Source organism: Balaenoptera ricei, chromosome 3, assembly GCF_028023285.1.
Source record: "Balaenoptera ricei isolate mBalRic1 chromosome 3, mBalRic1.hap2, whole genome shotgun sequence".
Classification (NCBI taxonomy): Eukaryota; Metazoa; Chordata; class Mammalia; order Artiodactyla; family Balaenopteridae; genus Balaenoptera; species Balaenoptera ricei.
This window is the reverse complement of record NC_082641.1, coordinates 114,145,666-114,163,986: the sequence shown is the minus strand read 5'-3', so window position 1 is coordinate 114,163,986 and position 18,321 is coordinate 114,145,666. Positions and strand designations below refer to the sequence as shown.

Here is an 18,321-nt window from a genome sequence, read left to right as displayed (position 1 = left end):
GCACTTACCAGCTAATTGATATTTACTAAGCACTCAGTTGTGGAGCTTCTTCCTAAAAAATTCCAGGTATAAACTTTAAATTGAAGTTAGGTTAATAACTTCATTGAAAGCCATGTCCTGCAGGAGACCACTGATCAAATCACATGTAATAAATAAATTCCCCATAACACAGCTATAAAAGTTAATAGATAGGGCCCACTGTGGTTAGAACAGATCATCACAAATTTAGTGACTTAAAACCACAAAATTTATTATCTTACAATTCTGGATGTTAGAGTCAGAAGTTGGACTTACGAGGCTAAAACCAAAGGCTGTATTCCTTCCAGAGGTTCTAGGGGAGAACCTACTCCTTGTCTTCTCCAGCTTCTAGAGGCTGCCTGCATTTCTTGGCTTGTGGTCACATCACTCCAACTTCAGTTTTCATTGTCGTATCTCCTTCTCTGACTCTGACCCTCCTGCTTTCCTCTTACAAGGACCCTTATGATTATATTAGACTCATCAGATAATTCAGGATAATCATTCCCCCCACCCACCCCCGCCAAGATCCTTAACTTAATCATATCCGCAAAGTCTCTTTTCCTTTGTAAGGTAACATATTCACAGGTTCAGGGGTGAGGATGTAGACAGCTTTAGGGGGTCATTATTCTGCCTACCACAGGGCCTAACCCCAAATGGTACATGGGTTCATGTAAATACTCAACAGAACAAGATTCCCTGTCAGCTAAGCTGCCTCCTAGGAGTTTACAGAATGGGATAGAACCTTCAGGAAGCACTGCACAACAGAAGTGTTTGGCATATGTCAAATCTGAGTTATTTCAGAGCAGGTTAGCCACGCGGTCCCAGGGGGCTGCACAGGGAATATGAAACAGGGAAGGAGGTGCTGGTGTGGGTCTGAGGCTAGCTTGGCATCCCTAGATGGCTTCTCACCATCCTCTTCTTTTCCCTCTTGGGACCGAGGCTGTGGGATACAGGAGAGGGAGGAAAGGAAGGTTCTTCCTCAGCTTCACTGCAGATGTCCCTGGGTGCCCTGCCCAAATGAGATCTACAGGAAATAGCTTTGCCAAATGATGGAAAATTTCGACCATACACCAGCTGGCTTCGGTAGAAGTGAAATGTCTAAACTTGAAGGCAGTGCTGAAGAAGTATTAATATTTCAGCCCTTGGGCAAAGCAATGCTTGCTACTAGAGAAGGGGGAATGTCCTGCCAGCTCATCTTGGCTACTGTGTTTGTGAATTGCGTTGCTTGTGAAACAACGTCAAGCCTTTTGGAATGGACAGCTGCCACCCCTACCTGCTAGCTCCTGCGCTGGCCCTCCCTGTGCCTCACTGAGGATGCCTGAGCTCCTGCTGTGATTCATTAAATCCCCACGATGTCAGCTCTGACTTGGCTGTTAAATGGGCCTCCCTCTTGCCGGGGCTTCTACAAAGAAGGCCTGTCCGAGGCAGCCAGGCTTCCTGAGCACAATTTCCTGCACCATTGCTTCAGCTGCTGTATGTAAAAGTGTTATGGTTACTGATCAGACCGAGGACTGAAATGACCCTCTTTGCTTGATTAGCTGTTGTATCACACTGGTGCTCTTTAGGATCTGAAATTAAATGAATTTCTAAGTAATAAAATTCACTCAAGTCACTAAATAGGGGCCCACTGGTAACTACTTCCTGTAATAAAAATCCATGCATCAGGCTTGACAAACAGCACCAAGACTCTTTTTGGAAATACAGAAGAGCTATCGTCTAAAGATGATGGATGCAGTGGCCTGATGGGAGTGCTGAGTGCTGAACGTGGCCATTCCCCTCCCCCCCTCTGTGGAGGTGGAGTCGGGGCCTCACTGCAGCAGACATTTGGCTCCAGGCTGCTGGGCCTCTGTGTGACCTGACCCGGCAAAGCCTTCATCCCTTGGTCCTGTACTTAGTGCCAATTATCTGCTTTCAAGTTCCAATTCTCCTGTGGGTCCTGGGCCCCCTGGTGACCTGTGCTACCCCCTTCCCCGTGACACTTTGCTCCCATGCACCCCAGTGCACACCTCTGCTCCAGCCTCTTCCCTGGAGTCGTGCTGGGAGGATCCCCACTGCCCAGGCGGACCCCACGCTGAGAAGGCCCTCTTTGCTCCAACCACAACCATGCTTGCCGTTTCCCAGTATGGTCATCTCCCAAATAAATGCACCAAGGGACCCACTGTCACCAGGATGACATCAACTCCAGCCAGCACAACCCTCTCCTCTCCCGACCAGCTATGGCACTGAATTCCTGGTGCCCAGATGGCAGCTCCTTCATGGGTCTTAATCCCGGGCACAAGCAAACTACAAGGCTGCTCCTTCTCAGCTCTCTCGGGGACAGTGGAGATGAATCCAACCACTTCCCCTTTCCCTGCCTGAGTTCTCTGGATTTCCCCCCAGTCAGCTTCACCTTCCTGACGCTGCACACAATGTTCCAGGAAGGGACCTTCTTATCCTAGATCGTGAAGTTTTTTTTTTACCAACTCATGATTTTCTGTCCCCATTTCCTCTTTTTTAAGCTGCCCAAAGCAATAGCACATTGCAGAGTTGTAGGTGCCGGTCATCCCCTCTGGCTTTTTAAGACCAGCTCAATGGCTGGGACTGGGCCCTGGGCTCTGTTTGGCCCTGCTCTACACCTCCATTTCCCCACCCACACCTACCTGTCTATTCCTTCCCCCAGTGCCTGGGCTCCCCCTGTGCTCACTGGTGCTGCACCATCACATCTTAATGACCCCTTAACAAGAACATTTGGCCAACATACAGCTGTGCTGCCTGCACCCGTCCTGGCACATCAGTGGAGAAGGGTGCAGGTACCAAGAGCCAATAAGCCAAGGCGACTCATCACCCACAGCAGCGTCAACCTGGGAACTGCTGGGGAATATTCCCAAGCTACTGTTAACTAGTCAGACAAATGCTTCAACAGGGGCCACCCTGAAATACCATGGCCAATGCCACCCTGTTGCCAGCTTGACATCATAAGTGGGTCCCATTTTTAGGGAAACCAGAAAGAACAAAAAGGTGGCATCTTGAAACCCAGGGCTCCGAGGTGCTTGAAACCCAGGGCTCTGAGATGCTTGATACCTAGGGCTCTGGTCATCTTCCAAGAAGCAATTATGTGAGGCCTGGCTCTGTGTTTAATTAAGTAATTAATTGTTTATTTTAGTAGATAATATACACACATGGGAAAAGTCAAAGAGTACTGAAGGTATTCTTTTTTTTTTTTTTTTTTTTTCTTTAACTTGGGTTCCAGGTAAGGACATGTGTATATTATTTGCATAATCTCTTTTTGTCCACAGCAGCAAGAATTCTGGCTGGGGGTTTGTTTGTTCCCTAAACCTGGGAGGTGGGTCCTCTTAGCTCACTCAACTCTTGCCTTTGTGGCTGGGCTTGGTCAAGTGGGGAACCAATTGTCATGGCCCTGCCCTTGACAGGCTCCCAGGGAGCTACTGGTCTCTCCCCACCTCTGCCCTGATCTACAATTTCCCTGATCCATACTAGAGTTGATAACTGTGTTAGGACACAGTCAGGGTCACAAGTTGGGATATTTATTTCCATGTACATCTCAAGGAAAGAGCATTTTTCCCTTCCTTCAGTTAGAGGAGACATCTGCTCAAAAGCAAGTCACGAGCAATACATTTAAAAATCCCTAACATGGGAAAGGCTTCAAGATCATGGCTTAGCATCTCTTAATCCTCTCATTACACAGATAAGAAGAAGGTCAGCCCCTCACAAGTGGCTCAAGGAGTTCTGCACGGCACATCTTCCTGTCCGTAGGAGACAGCCAGCTTTGAGATCTTTTGATGGCTGGTGCCAAAATAGATTAGGTTTCCCCGGAATTCTGTTAGAACATGCAGGCCACACGGCAGTCGGCAGTCGGGGTGAATGCCACCTCCCTCCGTGCTGATCGTGTTGAGAGAGGCACCAACAAGCCCTCCTGTAACCACAGGGGTCCACACTCCCTGGTGTCTCACTTCTGTTTGTGGGGCTGAGATTTGCAAATAACAGCAGGTGGCATTTACTGAGCACTTACTATGTGCCAGGTACCTAACTTAGCCTCTCCTGTGCATTATTTCATTCAATCCTCATAACAATCACATAAGGTAGTCCTATTGTTATTCCCACTTTACAGATGAGGCAATTGAGGATTCCAAAGGTGAAGCCACCTGCCCAGGTAAGTGGCAGAGCCAGCCCTTGAATCAGGGAGTCTGAGCCTGCGTTCTTAATATGTTACGCTGTCTTATTATATGCATATTTCTAGGCACTCTAAGTCTTTTGGGGGCATTTACCTTGGATTGCAGAGCAGGAACCGGGTATAAGTTCACTAATGGGCTTTCTTTCCCAGAGTCAGAGGCTGACGGCTTCTCCACTGAATATTTGTGTTTGTATCATTTAGTGAGGATTAGGAAGCACGCACACACACACACACCCACACCATGTTTCATGTTTCTTGTAATCCCAAGTCAGCCCTGAAAAATGTATCCAAGTATTGTCAGGAGCCTTAAAAATGAAAAACAAAATTGGCAAGCCTACAAAAAACACCACTCCCAAGCACACAGTTCCCTGACATGCTTGCACACGCATCTTCATGGCTCCAGAAGGCTGGCCCACGCCCAGGGGCACCTGCAGCCCGTGCACATCGAGGGCAGCCTCCCCAGTGGCTGGAGGGCTCGGGTGGTTCCAGATACTCACGTGGATTTGCCGCAGATCTTTCTCTGGTACCACTGCTTGCAGTTGGTGAAGTACTTCTTGTTGGTGCCAATGACCTTCTGCACAGCGCACACATTGGGGCTGAAAACAAAAGCTGCCGTGTTAGCAAGATGGTCAGCATGTCCACCCACCTCCACATCCTTCCCACCACGTGGGCCCTCCTGGGTCACCAGAACGTTCTAGATATGGAGAAGATACAGTCATTTCAGTCTTGGTTCCAGGGGCTGGCTTGGGGGTACATTCTGGCCCTCGTGACCTAGATTTCCAGCATCCCCCTGAAAATATCCCCCTCCGATTTGAAAACTGTCGAAGTATATCTCATACAGTGACGTAATTTCATTTAAGCATTCTTCTTTGACACAGACACTTGGTAAGTGTAAATACAAACATCTTAAAAATTTTAGACTCCATGTTATAGATGGAGAATATCAGCTAAGTAAAAGTGGTGTGCTTGCTAAGAACAGCAGCTTTGAGAGAGGCCCCCCAGCCTTTCTCTGCACCTCCACTCCACACTGAGCCCAAACACCCACAGGCTTTAACCTGGCCTCCCTGTGGGCATTGCTGGTCCTGTGGTCATGAGGTCCGGGCCCCAGCACCTCCCAGGCAGCTCCACACACAGACATCCTCTGCGTCCCTAGGCAGTTGCCTGGCTCCCAAACACGGCCTATCTGAAGCGCCCACCCTGGAAACTAGGGGGCACGGCCACCTGCTGTCAGGACCTTGGAAGGAGATGCTCGCTCACTGAACTCAGTCATTTATTACTTAGGCCCCGGCTTGCATCCCACTCCCCGCAGAAAGCCCTCTTCCAGTGCCCCAGGTGACACTCTTCTGTCCACCTCTGACTGGTGATACAGCCCTTGTTTGATGCTGGCTACCAAACAGAACCCCAAACTGACCGGGCCGTGTATGTCTTCTCTTCAACTACCCTCCAAAGAACCCTGAGGGCAGGTGTTCTGCCTTGTTCTTTCTTTCATGTTCTAGATGCGGCTGAGCACCAGGTCAGGTGCAGAGGGGCTTGGAATGACCTGCTCCCAGGACCACCCAGCTCAGAAGCCTCCTGAGCAACCTTGTGCAAACACCCAGGTTCTGCTGAGAAGTCTGCTTTCCCAGAGACGTGGGGTTTTGTTTTTGTGTATTTTACCCAGTGTACCAAGTTCTGACCCAAACCATGCTCAGGCCATGTGGTGGCAGGACATTTACTGGGAGCCCCTGGGGAAGGAGGCAGCTGTGGCTGTGCGGTGACAAGTGGGAGGCGGTCTTCCTGAGCCAGAGGCAGGCAGTTCACCTGGCTGAATCACAAGCCAGAGCAAAGCAAAGCGAAGAGACTAAGGGCTTTCACAAAACCTCTATGCCCAGAGAACCTCAGGTATCAATTCTAAATATCACTTCCTTTGATACTTTACAAATATAATCGATTGCCATCATTTGAGATGCATGGTATTTTTCGGGAAGACACTGATACTGCAGTGAGGGCAGCACCTGCCGTCCCCATCATATGGCTATGGGAACTTGGTCAATTCTCAAATACTCAGAGCCAGGTTATTGGGTGGGAGGGCACACTGACCCTTTACCTCTCTGCCCTGTCTCTTCTACCACCTGGATGTCACCTCTTGTCCAGTTTGTGGTTCAGCAGGCAAAGGTGAGAGGGCCAAGGAAGCCCAGTAAATATTAGTGAGTTACTGTTAAGAACCTGAGGGTGAGAGAAGCTGAGGCTAGAGAGGAAACCGCAGGTCAGCAGGGAGAACAGCCCTTACCCCCTTGCTCCTGGCTGGGTCTGACCAAATGCCCACAGCCTCCAGAGGATTTTTACAGAAGCCAACTTGTTTCTCAGTTTGCTGCACGGCATTCATAGGTTACAGTAGTCCCCACATAACCCTGAGAGAGTCCCCGCTGGCCACACTCCAGCCATAGGTGCTGTTTATTGCTGTACAATTTCAGAAGTTCTTCTATCTGACCAAGCAGGAAACAATTACTGTTGATGAATTCCCTGCAACTTTCCGTAGGCGTTTGGCAAAATCTTCAGAGTCTCTTGTGGATGTGGCTCCAACATTCCTCTGTGGAGTGAGTTTCCACTGCTGCTGCCCTTTGAGACAGGAGCGGAGGCTGGGGGTCTCTGTGACGCATGCCCTCTCACATCAGGGTGGGAGGGGTGGGCTGTGTACCCAGGAAATTTATGCTGAAGTTTAATCAAAATGAGCACCCCATTTCTGGGACTTCTGCCTCAAGCACAACAGCTCTGCTGTTCAACTTGGATTTGAAAATCAAGTGCTTCAGAAAATTCAGTCCAGTTTTGGTTGTTGATATTTGGAAGTGTGACTGCATTTTTACTTCTCTTTCAGTACTGTTTTTTTCCTTCCTTATAGCAACACAGATAACAGCCGGGAGTCAAGAGACCATGTCATAGTCACTACTTTCCCAGCATCTTTCTGTGTTTGGACTAAGTCACTCCACCTCACTAAGCCACAGTTTCTCCATCTGTAAAATGGGAACGCACACTACAGAGCTCACTGTGTTGTGGTGAAGATGAAAGCAAAAGTGGTGACGGTGATAAAGGGTGAGCAGGGCCCGCTTATTATTTCTTCCTTCACGTCGTGTGAAGCACACATACAACATTTCCTTTAAAAAAGAGCTTACCTTTCCCTTCCCACCAGATCTCACTTTAAAAGATGGCCAGAGTTTGAACAAGATTATCCATTTTGCTCAGGGTGCCACCCCCAAGGGCAAAGTCAGGCAGCCCTGTGAGGTTTTCATAGATCAGAGTAAACGCGACTGTGTCTGCAACTGTTTGTCACAGTTCACCTGCCTGTGTGTCCACGCTTTATCGGGGGAGGGTGCACACCAGGGACTGCTTAGACCATCCTGTCCATCACAGCTCACTGTAGGCCTTTTCAACCGCACTGCAAGCGGCTAGTCAAGAGGATTAGCCTGCAGGGGTGGGGGGAGGGCGGGGAGGGAGGAAATTGATCTAACGTCTGAACTTTATAATAAAGAACATTTGCATTAAAAAAAAAAAGAAAACCTATTTTCCAGCTGGTCTGTGGCTTTTCTGGGCTTTGACAGGAAGGAGGCTTGCCGCAGAGGTGGCTCCTGCTGGAACCCTGTCAGCACCACTAGGGAAGCTTCACTGTGGAGCGCACAGAGCCACCACTCCGGGTAACAGTGCCGCAGGGCATGCTATTGGGGCTTTTTCTTGACTTAGTGCCTAAGAAGATACAGCGGGAACAGAAACCTCCCAGGAGGACTGCAGCACCCAAACAGGACATGCTCCACTGGTAAGAAAGGCAGAGGGACAATGGTGAGCTGGGCAGAGACAATCAAAATGCCAGGTGCTCACATTTTGACTTTATGCCTCGTCTCCCCCTCGTCTTTCTGCCCTGTCCCCTCACCCTACTGTACCCGGCCTAAGTCAAAGGTGCATCTTGCACTTCCCGAAAGACCCCGGGACATCCCCTGTGCTCTCCTCTCTCTTGCAGGGTGCTGAGGCTGCAGCATGGCCTGGATGGCTTTCACTCTGCAGAGGGGTCAGACTCACTCCCATCAGTCCCCTCCCCACAGCCCTGGGCACCTGAAAGGCCAAGTAAGGCCACAAGGCCACACACAGGCAGAGGGAACAAGGATGACTGCTCCCAAGGAGGGGGCGCTTCGAAGGGCAGGGAGCCAAGGCTTTGTAAAGCCCTATGAAGACAACTCTGATCACTTCCAACGGTGAGTTTTGATCTGAGTACAGATCTGCCCAGTCACATGGTGGTCTGGGCACCACCTGGGAGCAAATGCCAGACCCAATGGCATTTGGGCTGTGACACGACTATCCACATACAGTTCTACCTAGTTGTGAAAAAGGAGTCAGTGCACCCAGGTAGGCTGGAAGCTCCAGCAAAGCCTGGCTATGTGTGAAGCGGGAGGGCCTAGTTTGGGATGTAGAAACACTGCCCATCTCTGCCTGGGTCTGGGCCGGGGTCTTTACCAGGTCAGACCTTTTGCCTGGGTTTGCCCCCTAAAACCAACACATCTTCAGTGTCTCAAAGGAATATCTGCAATGATAACGTCCCAAATTTACAAACCCAGCCAGTGTTTTAAGAGCGATTCCAATCCCAGCTCCAGTACATACTGAAGGTCCGTGGGGAAGTGGTGTGTCCTCTCCAGACTGTTTCCCCATCTGTACAATGTGTGCGAGGCTCGGCACACTCTCCTGCTCTCCATCCGCCCGGGGAGCGGATGCCGCACTGCCCTCGCTGTGCCTGGAGGGCACTGTCTGCTGCCAGGTCGGGGGTGTAGGCCTGGACAGGTGAACAGGAGCCTGGGGGCCTTGGTTGCTGCCAGCTTGTGTGGCCCCAGCGACACGTCTTAAGGTGCTGGACAAGGACCTGGCTGGACTGGAATCTGTGCCCTGCTGGGTGGGCTCCCTCTCTGCCCTGGCCACCTTCCCATGGTGATTCGGGGCAGAGAGCTGCCAAGCGGTCTCCCCTGGGAGAAGCTCAAAGCCCGGGATCCCTCTCACGCTCTTGGCCCGAGTAGGGGTGACGGGTCAGCTCTCCCATCCGCTTCCTCTACACAGTGCCTCCTGCTGACTTTCCTCCACCGTCCCCGCCTCCCTCCCTCCACCTCCTGCAGGGCTGGTCCCTCCGAGCGTCCCACACAGCCTGCTTTAGGCTCGGGCTTTGTCTCCGGCGCCCCCAGCCCGCTCCGACGGCCCCGACGCCCAGTCCCTCCGCCCCCCATGGGGGCGCCCGCTTACCCGTGCTGCCGACCCCGGAGGCGGCTGTGCTGCAGCACCAGCTGGTAGGGAGACTTGGCGGGGCTCGCCGGCGTGGCGGCGGGGCCCAGGGCCAGTGCCAGGGCGAGGGGCAGTAGCCGCCCGAGGAGCGCCATGGAGCGAGAGGCCGCGCAAGGCGAGCTGGCGAGCCGTGGAGGAGTGCGAGCGCCGTCGCCGCCGGCAGGTTAAGTAAGCGGAGAGCAGGGAGCCGCCCGAGGGGCGGGGAGCGGGCGGAGGGCGGGCTGCGGACGCCCCGCGCCCCGCCCACTCCCCCTCCGCGGCCCAAGATCGTTCACAACCAGCCCCTCTCTCCCGTGCTCCCCAGCGTCCACCAACGGGCCGACGGGGCCTCACTCCTTCACTCCCTCCTCGAGGTCTGCAGGGTCCTGAGCCCAAACATGCCTCACCGGCCTCAGGCCATGCTGATTCCCACAATATTCTACCCATCACACTTGCCTCCGCATTCCACGCGCACCCCTCTCCTCCCCCAGTTTGCTAACTGTAAGATAGATAGGGAGTAAATCTTATGATTGACAGAAGACAATATATATATATATGTATAAATGTATATGTGTATATATATGTATATATGTATATATACAGCAGGTTTTGTTAGACTCCAAGCTACTCTTGGAAACCGTGGAGAAGGGTGGGGTCCGCCACCTTGGTACACACTCATTGTCTCTTTTAATAAACATCTGTATAGCACTATGTGTGAGAAAGATGCTGCAGAAAGATAGCAAAGACAAGATTTTTGCCCTGGAGGAGCTCAGAGCAAGTAAACAACTAGTCACCTGGGAGGGAGATAAGTATTCACTCAAGCACCTATTAATCGCCCACCAATTACCTGGCACTGCTAGCCTGGGGAGACAAAGATGGACGAGTGAGTGAGATCCAGGCTCTTTCTGAAAAAGTTCACAGTCCAGAGACCCGCGGGCCAGAAAACAAGCTGCTATGGGGAGGGGCAGCTGGGGCCTTGGGAGCCTGGAGGAAGCACCGGCCTGACAGGAGGTGACACCTGCTCTAGGCTGGAAGGATGAGAAGGAGTTAGCCAGGCAAAGTGAGGGCATTCTGGGCCCTCAAAGTGTCCGGTTGGCTGAAGCATGGGGAGGCAGGGTCAAGGAGAGAGAGAAGGGAAGGCAAGTCACAGGACCCAGACCCAAGCTAAGAGTCCTGCAGGTGATGGAGAAGCAGGCCAGGGGCAGGAGCAGGCTAGGAGAGGACAACATAAAATAAGCAAGACTGAAGGCAGGAAGGTCAGGTGACCAGGAGGGGACCAAGAGCTTGCTCCGTGGAAGTGGAGGTGGGCGTGAAGAAGGGTGGCACACCAGGGGGTGTCTAGGAGGTAACAGACTCGGCAGAACTTGGAGGCTGTACCCAGAGAGTTGGGGGGGGGGGGAGGAGGAGGAGCCAGGGATATCTAAGGTGCTATTGGCAGGGGCATCTTGTTGCATGGTAGCACCATTCTTAGAATGAGGGATATGGAGGGAGGTGCAGATTTGCCAGGAGAGGGTCAGTGGTTTTGGACATACTGACTTTAAGTGCTTGTGACTCATCCAGCTGTCCTGTGGGCAGTTGTATGTAAAGATCTGGGGCTCCATCGAGGATTCTGGGACGGAGATCCCAACATGGGAGTCCTCCTTAGCTGTAGGCAGCTGAAGGCGTGGGAGCGGATGGATTCTCTGGTTGGGCGTATGGAGCAAGAGGTGGGTGATGACAGACGACAGAGAGGAGGCATGGCAGAGAGTAGCCAGCAAGGAGGTGAAGGAGCGCTGACAGAGAGCAGGAGGAAATGCGGAGCCCCAGAAGGAGGGGGCTGTGAGCAGCGAGTACCGCTGCACACAGATCTGAAGCTTATCTGCTTTGTGGGAAACAGACAGGCGCTGGGGACTTGGCTGTGGGAGCAGGAGGGCGAAGCCAGATGATGGTGGTTTGATGAAGTGATGGCGCAGTAGAGGGTGTGGACGATTCTTCCAAGAAGATTATCTGAGAAAGGAAGGGAGGAGAGTCAGTGTGGAAGACAGGGGACACAGTCTACAAAGGCCTGGACATGCTAGGACATTGCTGGAAAGGAGGGAGGAAGGAGGAGCCCAGTGTAACGGGAGAGGGGGAGGGGGATCATCCGAGTGAGGGGAAGGGAAGCAAGGAGAGGCTGAAGCAGAGCAGTTGGGGGCTGGAGGAGGGGCAGAGCGCAGAGGGAGTAAAAGCTATTGAGGGCCTGAGCTGGGAGAGTGGTGGAGGGAGAGGAGAGGGCGGGTCAGGTTTCAGGGAGATTTCAGTGGTAGCACTGACTAGACTGGGAAACCCGAGGGCATGGAGGGGAGGGGGGCGTGGAGTCAGGGACAACCTCAAGGTCTCTAGCTGGGATGATGAGATGCAGGACGGGCGCTGGTGAAGGTGCACATTGGGTTGCCCGTGGGGAGCGAGGTGTGACTCCAGGTGCGTTCATATCATGCCTGACAAGAACCCACATTTCCGGGTGGAGATGTGCAGGAGGGAGCTGCCTTTGAAGGTCTGAAGTTCAGGGGAGGTGTGAGCACTGAAGATGCAGACTGGAGTCATCACACTAGCAGGTGGTGGCTAAAGCCCTGGACTTGGGCAGTCTCCCTCGGGCGCACGTGTCGGAGAAGAGGAGGAGGAGATGGCAGGCCCTGGGGAGCACCCATCTGGAGAGACTGAGGGGAAACAGAGAAGGAACCCTGACAGAACCGAGGCCCAGGGACACCCTGAGAGGCCACAGGAGAGGAGGATTTCAGAGAGCCACCATCACTGCCAGGTGGGGCAGAGGATCCAAGCTGGACCCTATCACTGAGCGGTTCCTAGACTACGGTTGGCGCTCAGGAAACCAAAGACCACAAGACTACGGAATGTTTTCTGGAACATTCTAACCCCAGCTCGTATCTTCCTCATTGAAGACTAGGGGATGTTCTGGGGTGGTTTTGACCTTGGGGAGAGCCAGGTCCTTCCCTGATTCCCTTGCTTATTCCTCTCCTCCCATCTCCCCTGGAGGGAGGGTTGGGACAGTCCCTCCCCTGGCTACCTGTGGGGGGCTGCTCCCCGGGCTGGGACCTCTGCCACTTCGGGGGAGATGATCCCTTTGCCTGCCTCTGTTCAGATGGGGCTCATTCTGCTGGCTGGTGAGGACTGTCAAACACATACTTCAGTCTGGAATGAGTGGACTTTCCTGAAAACAACTTTCTGAGGGAGGAGGGTGCCTCTCCAGTGGCTTTAAGTTCAGCATTCAGGCGCCTGCGATTTAGCTCCACTTTATCTATGAGTCTTTTTCCTCATTGTGGGGTTTATCATTTTCTTTTTTTCCTGGAGCCTCAAGAAGAAAAGCCAGGGGATAGGAAGAACTGTCTTGATGATTTCCACATCAAAAATCCTATCTGCTGACTTTGTTCTCAGACAGTGATCGTGCAAAGAAAGAGGTGTCTTTGGCAATGACTACTCAGTGAGTCAAGGTGGATGGCTACTAAGATCATGAGCTGGAAAGCTGGGCTGAGGTCTAAGAACACAGCAGCCTCCATGGATTGTCTAGTCTAAGCTGCTGTAAAATAACTCCTTTATAAAATCGAGGTGGTCCCGACCAGAAGGGTAGGGTAAGGAATGAAAGGAAGTTTCTGGGAAGGATACATGCTGAGAAGTGAGGAAGTAGCCTTTTGGCAACTTTGCTTGATGGTTTAGGTTTAAAGCTTGGGTGCCCAAGCCAGGATCCATCAGGTAGATTGCCAGCCTTGCCTGAGTGATGGCATTGGTAAAACAAAGCTGCTGAGTGCAGGCTCTGGAGGCAGGGGACCTGGGTTCAAATCCCAGTCCTACTACTTACAAGCTGTGTGGTCTTGGGCAAGTTGTTCAACCCCTCTGAGCCTCAGTTGCTACTTTTCCCATAGAGTTGATAACAAAACCTACCTCACAGGACTCTAGGGTAGATTACATGATATAATTCATGTAAACGGGCCAACAGATACGAGCCGCTTACCTCTCCCAGTAATTGCACTATATAATAGAGATCACTGAAAAGATATGATAGGTTAGCACCTACGGAAGTGTAATCATCTGAAAATAATCATTTAATTGATTGAAAACAAAACATTTCTCTGTTTCAACAGGACTGCTTGGCATAGGACACTGGGAAGTGCTCAAAGAGATTCAAGCTTGGGCTTGATGTCTCCCCTGGGGATGGAGCATTGGCTGCATCACAGTTTTAGGGAAGATGCCCTGTGTATGTAAGAGCCTGGGAGCTGTGCCTTCCCCAGCCCAGCTCTCCCTCTAGCAAGATTTATAGGCTCTAGGACAAGTCAGGTAATCTCGTTGTAAAACTTCCCTGATCTGTAAAACTAACATTTGATGACTTGAGTTTTTCCATGAGCTCAGGAAAGAGATTACAGTAAAACTTCATTTACTGTTTAGATGTAAAAAAAATTCCACCTCTGTGTCCCACCACTCGCCTCCCTCCAAAACCAGAAAATGCAGAACCCTGTGAATGTAAACACGTTCTTCCACCACAGATTGCTGCTTTGTGGGAGGGGTGTTTTTCCACAGGAAAAGATGTTGCTGGGGAAAGGAACAGGGGTCCTCCATCCCAGATGTCCTGCCACCAACTGGGGCTAGCCCCGCTCACTTTCATTTGGGAAAGATTTCCCTTTTCTTTCCATGTTAGACCAACTAAAGAGAAAGAGAGGCTTGTTTGGAACAATAATTACTAGACTTTTTCAGACACTTTATAAAAATGACTATTTTCTCATTTTGTGGCTCTTACGAGATCACCAAAAACAGTTTAGTTTTTGAAAATAACCCTGTTGTGCTTGACAACAGGGCTTCAACATCAAGAAGAGTGAGCAGTTCCAACAAGCTCTCCACAAAGGAAACACAGAAAGAAACTGGTTCTGGGTCTGTCGGCAGGAGAGCTGGCATTTGCCGCTTGACCAACTTCATGCCTCCCTTTTGCCATCCTCCCTGGGTGATGTTCTGGGTGATGTCAGGCATCAGTGAAGATAGATGACACGGTCAAAATAATTCCCAGAGGACACTCAGCCTTTCTAACCTGCCACCATGTAGTGAATGAGAGAGCTCTTACAATTCAGTTCCCTACTACTTGCCAGGGAGAAAGAAGGTTTTGGCATGAGATATCCAATTTTTAAGAGTACTTGAATCAAATTTGGGGGGAATTTTCCATTCCTTGTACAATACACAGCACTTAGAATGGTACTTTACACACTGCAATTATTCCATCCACCCAACAAACAAATGCAAGCAACATCCCCACTTACTAAAATTAAGGGGTGATTATAGTGCCATTTAGGGGATTCAGATTTGGTTTTTCAAGGATTTTCCATAACCTTGCCACTCAAAATGTGATCTGCAAACAGCAGCAGCAGCAGCAGCCTGGAACTTATTAGTAATGCAGAATCTTAGATACTGCCCTCTGTCCCCCCGGCACTGAATCAGACTCTGCATTTTAAATAAGATTACCAGGTCATCTGTGTGTACCTCAAAGTTTGAGAAGCACAGGCCTACAGGTTTCTGTTAAATAGCTAAAGCTCAGATGAGTTTAAAATAGGATTCAATTTACGTAAAACTTTTCAAGAAACATAGCCATTGACAAAAAAAAAAAAAAAAACCTGAAAATTTGTACCAAGGACCACATTGGAAATCTTTGCTCTCACGGAAGCCCAGCTCACACTGTGAATGACAGTCAAGATGCCTGGGTGACTGGCAAGTGGCTTTTTCTCTAGGTCCAGCTGTTGGGTATTTGGTGGCTTCTACTCACTGAACTGGGAAAGGAAATTGTGTTCAGTCCAGGTCATCTTCAATTCGTCTCCCATTTCAAAGCCTGCAAAGGGGGCGTGGGTGGTCTACAGGTTTGTAACAGCAAGAACTTAAAAATAAACCTGCAGTTTCAGGCTCTACAACTGATGGAGACAGAACAGCTGTCACAGCCCTAAAATGGCATTAGGTACCCAGTGTTTACCTTCCTAAATGACTTATTATTTTCACAACTTCTCTGAACACTGGCTTTCTTAATCAGGGCTTGCCAAATGCTACTTGTTGGCTAGAACCCAACTTTATTTTCCAGGGAAACTGATTTTTCACAAGAGAATTGCATTGATTTGGCTCAGATAAAATATCTTACAAGAGAAGAATCCAGAGGCACTTTTGAGGTTGCTTCAATTGCCTGACCTCAAATACTTTTATGGAGTGATGCCCACTGTAGGGAACTTACCAGACGATTGTTGGCTTGAGAAGCAAAGCTTACTCATGCCTTTCCTCTGCTCCCCTCAAGTTTTCCTGCATGGAGGGCAAAGGCCTCAGAGAAACAACGCCTTCCCAAGTCCACTAATCCTCATACCGCCTCTGTCCAGCTCCTCTCCGTTTCTGTATTCTTGCACGGCACTGCCCAAGGTTGGAAAGCCTGCTTCCAGTTTTGCCTCTCCCCCCGCCCCTCACCCCCCCACATGCGATCAGTCACCAAGACCCTACAAGTGTTCTTTCCAAATCGCTCCTAGATGTTTCTGTTTCCCCATCGACCACTCAAATACCCCAGATCCCCAAGGCCTCACCTCTCACCACCAGCAGCCCACACCCCTCCTCTGACCCGCAGCCATCCATCTATCCCACCACTGCCGGTCTTATCTTCCCCAAACACCACTTTCACCAAAGCACTGCTTTCCTAGGACACTGCCAATGGCTTTTATTGTTTATGAGAGAAAATCCAGACTTCTCTGCCTATTTTCTTCTTCTTTTTTTTTTTTAAATGAACATCTTTTTTCACCACTGATTTAAAAAGAAATACATGCACATTGAACAAAGCTTGGAACACACTGAAAAGGCTACATTAGAGCATAAAAGTTACCCACCCTACACCAAATTTGGTTCCTACACCAAAACACATCCAAGGTGTTGCCCTCCCTCTGTTGCGCCTGGCCTCTAAGTCCTTCGTAGAATTCCTCTGTTATCCATCTCGCCTGCTCTCCCATGTGTCCCAGGGTCAGCTCTGGCTCCTGCAGGGCACGTGCTTCCTCCACCCTCCCCACACACAGTTCACACAGCCCACTTCCGCTTCCTCTGTGCAGAGCCCTGGGCTACCTCTTTGCTTCCACTTACCTGTATAATATTCTCCCTTTAAACCCAGCTTTGTTACTGAGAAGCTGTGTGTCCTCAGGCAAATTCCTTAACCTTTCTGGGCTACTGTTCTTTCAGCTGGTCTCCCTTCCATGACCTTCCCACTTCATGGAGATTCTCCTTTGCCATGTCCACCAGCTCTAGCCTTTAGCCCTTGGGTGTGCCATCACAGTTGGCCCACGTAATTATATCTGTGTTTCTTTTATAACCTCATCATAACTCAGCAAGGAACCCAGTTAACATTTACAGATTCATTAATTGACTGACTGTGTTTTGAAAGGTCTAGCCTAAATCCCTGCTGGTGCAATTCACACCTCTTCCCGTGGATTCTAGACAGAGACTGGCACTGCTTTAGCTGGGTGCTCCACCCCACACCCTGGGCTAGACTGACTTGTGTGGCCTTCCGGGTCAGGCAGAGACTCTGATGGGCCTTAAGGAACATTGGTCCTGGCTTGTCTCCCCACCTTCCCTAGCCGCGTGTTCAGTTCCCTAGCAGGAAGGCGTCAGCGTCTCTGGGGCCGGTGCTCCCCAATTCACGGAAGGTTCCCCCATGTTAGCTGAAAAGAAAGGCTCCACTTCCTCAGCTGCAGAGCTGTGCCAGCATCACAGAGCAGAAAGGGGAAGCTGCTGGCTGTGTAGCAGCCACTCTGAGAGCCACATTACAAGTGCTCAAGAGGGCTTCCCTGGTGGCGCAGTGGTTAAGAATCCGCCTGCCAGTGCAGGGGACACGGGTTTCGAGCCCTGGTCCAGGAAGATCCCACATGCCATGGAGCAACCAAGCCCGTGCACCACAACTACTGAGCCTGCACTCTAGAGCCTGCGAGCCACAACTACTTGAGCTCACGTGCCTAGAGCCCGTGCTCCACAACAAGAGAAGCCACCGCAATGAGAAGCCCGTGCACCGCAACGAAGAGTAGCCCCTCCTCTCTGCAACTAGAGAAAGCCCGTGCGCAGCAACAAAGACCCAACGCAGCCAAAAATAAATAAATAAATTTATTTTTAAAAAAAAAGTGCCCAAGATATTGCTTCTGACCTGACACCACCCTGCCTCCACCAAAAAGCTCTGGACATTCGAATCCAGGGTATAGAAGGCAATCTGTGTAGGCTGGGGAGCTTGTGAGATGAGAGCCACAAAATTTAGCCTGTTGGTTTTAACACTGTGGAACAAACTCATTCTCCTTTACCCTGGAACGAAAGGGCAAAATTAAACCCGTGCACGTGCCCCATGATACCCACCCCAACTTCTCTGCACCCTCCACTCCCCCTCACCCAGCAGGCAGGCTCTGGGCCCCTCCAACAGGACAGGTCCAAGGGCACACCTGTCAGCATCAGCTAGTGCAACGCCCCTTCCCCAGCCTCTTCCAGCATTTTCCTCCTCATTCTTTCGTTCAGAGGACTCCTGATATTTCACTGGACATGAATGGGGTAAATGCTGCAATAAGAGGAGGCACTTAAAGGGACTTGGATGGCTGCTTCTAAGGACAGCCAAAGCAGGGAGGTCTCTGCCTCTGAGGTTGCCCCAGGTGAGGCTGTGTCTAGGAAAGGCTGTGAGCCTGAGAATGACGCAGGGAAGCAATCAGGGAGGAGAGCAGATGTGTGCCTGCACGTGCACACACAGAGTCAGAGCCTAGTAAAGGAGAGCTATAGCTTACCAACGGCAGGTGCTATTCTAAGTACTTTCCATGCACTAAGTCATTCCATCCTTAAAGTCATCCTGTGGGTTGGGTATTGTTATTTTT

At 50.8% G+C, this 18,321-nt stretch overlaps 1 protein-coding gene across 2 annotated transcripts in view; it reads right to left on the bottom strand.

Moving 5' to 3' along the window:
- TGFBI (transforming growth factor beta induced) overlaps positions 1–9,658 on the bottom strand; it is a 32,211-nt gene extending 22,553 nt beyond the window's left edge. Inside the window, exons 1-2 of one of the 2 annotated variants that reach the window (XM_059917150.1) lie at positions 9,440–9,658; positions 4,687–4,785 (exon numbers count right to left, since the gene is read on the bottom strand). In XM_059917150.1, coding sequence (XP_059773133.1) covers positions 4,687–4,785; positions 9,440–9,573 — 233 coding nt within the window. In that variant the 5' untranslated portion in view covers positions 9,574–9,658. The remainder of the gene's footprint in view (positions 1–4,686; positions 4,786–9,439) is intronic. The other variant, XM_059917149.1, reaches the window with a different exon arrangement.
- Positions 9,659–18,321: the final 8,663 nt, after the last annotated feature.